At 46.1% G+C, this 7,007-nt stretch overlaps 1 protein-coding gene across 5 annotated transcripts in view; it reads left to right on the top strand.

The window, feature by feature from the left end:
* Positions 1-5,791, top strand: part of LOC112140035 (paired box protein Pax-7) — a 629,290-nt gene extending 623,499 nt beyond the window's left edge. For 4 of the 5 annotated variants that reach the window (XM_036212989.1, XM_036212990.1, XM_036212988.1 and 1 more), the window contains 2 exons: positions 1,217-1,451; positions 4,673-5,791. In XM_036212989.1, coding sequence (XP_036068882.1) covers positions 1,217-1,451; positions 4,673-4,788 — 351 coding nt within the window. In that variant the 3' untranslated portion in view covers positions 4,789-5,791. The remainder of the gene's footprint in view (positions 1-1,216; positions 1,452-4,672) is intronic. The other variant, XR_004948254.1, reaches the window with a different exon arrangement.
* The last annotated feature ends 1,216 nt before the right edge of the window (positions 5,792-7,007 follow it).

Raw genomic sequence — 7,007 nt, 5'->3', positions numbered from 1 at the left:
CAGCAGGGGTCAGCAGGGGTCAGGGAGCTGCTGACGGTGGTGGGTGGGTGTGAAGATGTCACTCACCTTCCATTTAGTTTCAGATACAGATACAGTTTGTCCGAATTCCTTCTCTACTCACTATATAGAGCATTCAGCCCTCTGTATCTCTGTTCCATCTACAATCCCAAAATCCAGGACCCTGGAGACGTACCCAGAAGTCTGTGAAAAACCAGCGTGCATCGATGATCACTACATAGGCAAATATAAACAACAATGCATTGTGTCTGGACATTTTTTGCAAAAAAATGTGTAGTGTTAAAAATATTCAAATGTAATTTTAAAGCAAACCATCAACGTAGAGTCACAAATAGACGTAAAATTAACGTACTGAAGCTGTCGCTGAGATGCTAAAGCAATTTACTGCAATTGCTAAAGGGATCTTCTGAAAAATGCTGAATCTATTTTCACGATGCTAAAGTTTTTAAAGGACTAAGTTTACTTAAAGATGTCAATTTAGCCAAAAAAGCTAGCACGTCGCTAAAATATTATCTTAACTCCAAATTAGCCCAAAAACCACAGCAAATACCAAAATACCTTAACAAGCTAACATGTCGCTAAAATGTGAGCTAAGCTCCAAATAATCCCCAAAACTTCAGCAGATCCCAAATTTACCAGCTTTGCTAGCATGTTGCTAAAATATTGGCTTGGCTCCAAATTAGCCCAAGAAACATTAGCAGATGCTAAATTCGCCAAAAAGCTAGCACAATGCTAAAGTATTTACTAAACTCCAAATTAACTAAAAAACTTAGTAGATGCTTAATTAGCCAAAAAAGTTAGCACGTCGCAAAATATTAGCTAAACTCCAAATAACTGTAAGTTCTAACAGTTTTAAATAACTTTTTGTTATCACTTTTACAACTTAAAATCTAATGTATTCTAAGATTTGTTATGAACAACTTCAATCATTAGTTTTAGTTTCCAAATCTTCCTTCAGTTTAGTTTTTACGGCTCATAGTCGAACATTTTCAACAACGAACAACGGATTTTCATTTTTTGGTGTTGGACATCAGAAATGTTTTCTAAATTCTGCACTAACAGAGGATTCGTCTCAGACGTCTTGTATTATAACATGATGATGAAGGACTGGAGCGTCTGCTGCAGCGATGACACCATTTCTCACAGCTGGGGGGTCCCCTCCTGGATCAGCAGCTTCACCTCCTCCGTGTGTCTGCAGGTCATGAGTCTCCTGACCCCCGGCGCCGTCTCCTCTCAGCCACAGCCCGACTTCTCCTCCTCGCCGCTCCACGGAGCGATGGACTCCTCCTCGTCCAGCAGCACCTCGGCCGTCTGCAGCCACACCTCCGCCGACGCCGCTGCCAGGACGGGGGACGCCCAGCCGTACTGCCCCCCCACATACGGCACCAGCAGCTACAGCATGGACCCCGTGGCCAGCTACCAGTACAGCCAGAGTGAGTCCCAGCCGCCCAATGCTCATGCATCAGTGGAAAGGTCCTAGAGCCTGACTGGTCTGATCTGGTCAAAGACAGGGAGTGGGAGGAGCTTAGCTTCGGTAACCTTAGATTAGATTGGGTTAAGTTAGGTTAGACTAGACTAGACACAAATAGGTTAGACTAGACTAGGTTAGACCAGGTTAGGCTAGACTAGGCTAGACTAGACTTGACTAGGCTAGGTTAGGTCTGCGTCTGGTACTGACTGTCCGGTACTGGGTTATGGTTGGGTTAGGATACCAGTGCGGTCCATGTCCCAGTACCGGACCGGTTTGCAGCCCGGAGGTTGGATGTAAAAACGCTACGAGTTGGGGACACCCAAAATGACTCGGAGGAGTCTTTAACCAAACGTCAATAAGTGACGACTTGTGTATCAATATGTTTCCAGTGCAATATAACATCTGGCTGTTATCAACTAAAATATAACATGAAATCCGACTCCGGGCCTTGACTTTGACACATTTCCTTTACATGAATTACCCGGTTGGTAACTTAGATCAGATATTTCTATCTTTCCAACAAAGAATCATGTTATTAGGAATCCTCAAGTAACAATAATTTACATGTAAGTAGATATAACACTATCTCAGACTTTGACATTGAATATGCAGATCTATTATCAAAATTCTGAAAAACATTAACTTTCATTAGAAAAAATCATTAAAATAAATCAAATATCAACAAAAATATTTATATTTATGCTGATTATTTTCCATTAGAAGTCATAAATGTTTAGCAAGTATCATAAGAATGTATGATTTTTTTAAATAGAAAAATCATTCAAATAAATCAGATAACAACAATAAAACATATATACTGATCATTTTCATCAAAAAGTCATTCATGTAAATCAAGTATCAATAATCAAAAACATGTCCCGATTATTTTTATTACCAACAGAAAAAACAAACAAAACAAAAAAATGAACATAGATCAAACTTTAGGAACCCAAAGGACTGAGAATCCCGAGGTTGAATAAATATTCCTCTTCTGCTGCAGATTAACAGCCGTCTTTCTGGTGTTTCTGGTTCTCCTCGTAATGACTCAGACGTTTATCTGGAGCTGCTGCTCCTCTCTTGATCCCCACAAACATCTCAGTGACCTGTGGTCCATCAACCAGAGGACAGTTGAGGTTTTCCTCTGGAAATCAGCTGCTGACAGCAGATGTTTCTTTTGTCATGAAACATGAGTCCAGTACAGGCTGATGAAGAGGAGGAGTCATCCTCGACGAGGTTTAGGTGAAGGGGGAGGCGTCCAGCTCTGGTGAGGTTCTGCCGCTCAGTCTGGCATTCAGGCTCAGATGCACGTCGTGTTTCTTAAAGGTCATGCCTCACCCCTCAGTCCAGCGGTTCTGGTTCTGGTTACCTGTGGACCTCCTGTCTGTCTGTGCTGTGTTCTGCAATGGATCTGACTCTCAGGCTCTAGTTTAAGCCCCCCCCCCCTGCACCGGCTGAGCTGCAGATAACCGCTGACTGACAGGGGCGACATGCCGGTGCGTGCACGGCAAGCCCGCATGTGCACGGAGAGCAGTGATCACGTCTGGGCTGAGCAAAGAAATAAATAAGAGCATCTTTGGGTGGGCAGGTCTGTCTGCCAAGATGCCAGTTACCCCGACAGCTGGGGGTGGGGGTGCATGTGAGTGTAGCGGGGGGCTTAGTGCGGCCCTTTGAAGGAAGCTGTTTTCCCTGTCAGCCAGGTTTAACCTTAAATCCGCGGTAAGCAGTCAAAGTGAGAGACGTCTGCCTCTGAGATAGAGCCTGATTACACATGCCAGCCCACGTGCACAAACACGGGCGCACTTACCAACATGCCACTTCCTCTAAAGGTAGATCCTTTCATCTGTCAGCCGCCAGTGCTTCACAACAACAGAGGAGTCGAGTGTTGGACGTGAGGAGCTAATTCTGTCTGCAGGAGGAGTTCAGCTCCGCATCAGAATCTCCGACAGACGGAGAAACCAGATCTCTGTTCTGAAATGACGGACGAACGAGCAGGCAGAGCCTCCGGATCCATGCTGGGTCTAAGCCTCACTGATGGACTCGAGCAGCTCACTCCAGCTCAGTCTGTATGTCACCGTTTTGGACTGTTTTGGGTTCAGACTGCACAACTCTTAATTTTAACAAATTCAAACTAAAGGTGTATTCAGAATGGAAAAGTCTGTTGGGTCGGGACGGGTAAATTACTCCGATCGAGTCCTGAACCTTCGTTTGGTTTGTAATCAGTGATGTCACGTTGGTACTAAAGCGTGGAAACAGAACTAAAGATCTCTCCAGTTACGGGTCAGAGAGCGGTTCCTGGTTCTGGACCAAACCCCGTGACCCTGAAAGGAACATAGCGGGTTAACTTTGAGCTTTCTTTGGGTCCAGATGGCCCTTACATTGAAATGTTGTCTCTTCTATGACCAAAGGGACAGAAATGTCTCCCATGGACACCTGGGACAATCAATAGAAACATGTTCAGAGCTCTGTGTCGACCACTCTCCCAACGTGTCTAGGACCGCACAAAAATGGTATAGAGAAAAAACAGAGACCCTAAACACCTCAAACAGGAACATCTTCAACAGTGACAAATCTATGATGTACCGTGAAGAAGACAAAGACAATCCCAGCTTAACTATCCTCAGAGGTCTGAGCTTATCGCAGTATAACTACATGACATAACCGGACCAAACAACTTGTCAAAACTGAAAGGCTTTTAAGACTACATTGAATCTCGGTTCTGTTCTTTCTGGGAGGAGCTTGGTTGTTCTCACCGTGCATGAGTGTGTTTTCTCTGGGCGCTCAGGGCTCCTCCCACAATCCTAAAACATGATTCTTAGAGAAAGTGAACAATCCTCCAGGAGTGCATGTGAGAGTGTGACACCATGACAGACTGCTGACCTGTGCAGGTGGGATGGATGAACAGATGGATGATGGATGGAGGATGGATGGATGGATGGATGGATGAATGGAACGATGGATGGATGGATGGATGGATGGATGAATGGATGATGGATGGATGGTGGATAGATGGATGGATGGATGATTGATGGATGGATGATTGATGCACGGATGGATGGATGGAATCCTCCAGACTGAGAAAACTGAATTTTGAGCCCCTAGAGAAAAGACATCGGTTGAACTTTTAAAGTTTCACTGTAAAACCGTCCTTCTCTTCGTCTAACGTTGGTCTCTGCGTTCTCTCAGCTGCTGTGGATTATTTGGCCAAGAACGTGAGCCTGTCCAGCCCCCGCAGGATGAAGCTGGCCGACCCCTCAGCGGTGCTGGGACTGCTGCACATCGAGCCGGGCCAGGCCTACTAGACTGTGGTGACACTGAGACCTCACCTGGACGCTGCAGTGGCGCCCTGGCAGAGGAGAGTGCACGTCTGTGCGTGAGCGTGTGTTTGTGCAGATTCATGCCTCGTCTGGCTGCTCTGATCGTGGATGAAGCTGCAGGTGTCGTCACGTCAGCTCTGGTCCTCAAACCTTCCACTGGCTGCAGCTTTAAATCGGAGGGGGCGGGGTCTAGCACACCTAGGCCCGCCCCTTTCAGGGGACTTGACAGTTAACCCCAGTGGAGCAAACGGGGATGTGGGTAGAGGGGGAGAGGGGGTGAGCATCCAGCATCCATTCTGTCTGCCTGCCAAGTGGGCGGAGCTTATGAGGACGTCACAGAAGTTCTTTTTAGTGTTAAAGCAGCTTTAGGAGGGAGGTCCCTCCAAGCAGGTGAGGGGGCGCTGTTCCTCCTCTGAAGACAGACGTGTGTGGATGGATGAAATCATGGTTGTTCATCTCCCTACAGCACCGACCCGCCGGACCCTGGACCCCCGTCAACTCGTAATGGACTTTTTCCCAACAGAAACACTTCCTTCACCTGAAGCTTCCTGGTCTGACGAGCGTAGGTGCTGGTCATCTACAGCACTGGTGTGATGAAGAAGATCAGAACCTCCTGATGCCTTCAGGAGCACAAACAGAAAGACGCCAAAGCAGCCGGACAGAGAGCAGCTGGATCACCGGCAGCAAACCGACCCGACTCTGCAGACGGCAGGCGGAGCTGCTCTCAGCGCATCAGCAGGTCTCTGCTTTTGTCTGGACAGCATGGTGACAGGAGCAGTTCCCTCAAAAGAGACGTCAGCGCTCCGTTTTGGGGTGTCTCACTGCTTCAGCGTGACCCACGGGTCCAACATCCAGGTGTGCTCCAGGACGACGCCGGAGGTTATGCAAATGTGTGTGTGATGCTACGGTTTGTATCGTGTTAGTCTAGTGAGGAGTTTGTGTTTACAATAAAGCACTGATGTGATTTTTGGAAATAAAACTCTAAAAATGTCTTGATTATTCTGAGGTAAATAGTGAGCAGATCAGAATTGTAGTTTTTATGAAGCGTCTAACTTACATCAAATTACTGGAAAACAGAAAAAACTACAAAGATGTCTCCGTCATTTGCCTGAATTCCCAATCCGACATGAGAAGGAAGACCTTCCTCCCTCCGGAGGACAGGGACATGAGAGCTGAGCGGGCCACCTGCCTTTGGGAAGGAGGGCAATTACAACGGGATTTCATCAACGCCGCGGCTCGGGATTACACGGCTTTGTGCGGCGGATGCCGGGACTCCTCCCTGCATTGTAGTCCCTTGTCGGCGCGTCTACCATCCCGGCTCGGAGAGGGGGACTCCAATTGAATTAAAAGATCATAGGCCTTCGTGACAATCACGGCCTCTGCAGCAGCAGATTTGATGGGGAGGGATTATCATCGTTAGTACCAGAGTGGTGACTTAATCTCAGAAATGGAAGAGAACACTTTCTGGTGTAAATGTATTATTACACGTATTACGTTTTGACAATAGACGGCACTGAGCCGTCAGCTTATGATCTCAGCATATTTCTGCTAAATCTGTTCCTCAACGCTGAAACCAGATCAAGGAACAGGCCGCAAGATCAATGAGAATTTAGAATCTGCATTCTAAAAGATGAATTCGTTTATTTATAGGAGTACATCAACATTTTTCCAGCTTTATTCCCAGTTTTTGCATAAAGGGGCGTGGCTTCTTTTAGTTGTATGGATTAAAAAAAAACATAAAATATGTATTTTCTAGCAAACTGGCCGGTGGAGAGAGGAATAGTCAATGTATGTGCGGGTGACCATGAAGCAGGAGGTCAGTAACCTCTTGAGGTCAGTTTGAGAATTGGGGCCACAGTGTTGGGGCGATATGCAGCCCGGCCCTGAACTGCATGGCGTCCTATGGGCGAAACGGGATTCCCACCCACACTATAGCTGCCAGGAATATGTTAAACTAAGTATTTATTCTCAAGAATTAAATAATAATCACTTAAATTTTTTTAACATAATAACATTTTTCTCTACCCAGGAGGCAAACCCCGACCTCCACGCCGCGGCCGCGCTAACCACTGCGGTCATTTGATATGTCTCTCACAGAACGGTACATTTCTTGACAGGCGTCTCCAGAGTTTAAGGTTTAAAGGTTTCTGCTGTAAAACATTTAGGAAAAGTAAAAGAAAAAAAAACAGTTAAATTCTACTTTT

Source organism: Oryzias melastigma, linkage group LG7 (assembly GCF_002922805.2).
Source record: "Oryzias melastigma strain HK-1 linkage group LG7, ASM292280v2, whole genome shotgun sequence".
In the NCBI taxonomy this organism is placed as follows: domain Eukaryota; kingdom Metazoa; phylum Chordata; class Actinopteri; order Beloniformes; family Adrianichthyidae; genus Oryzias; species Oryzias melastigma.
Note: the sequence above shows the minus strand (reverse complement) of the source record. Positions and strands in the feature narration are given on the sequence as shown.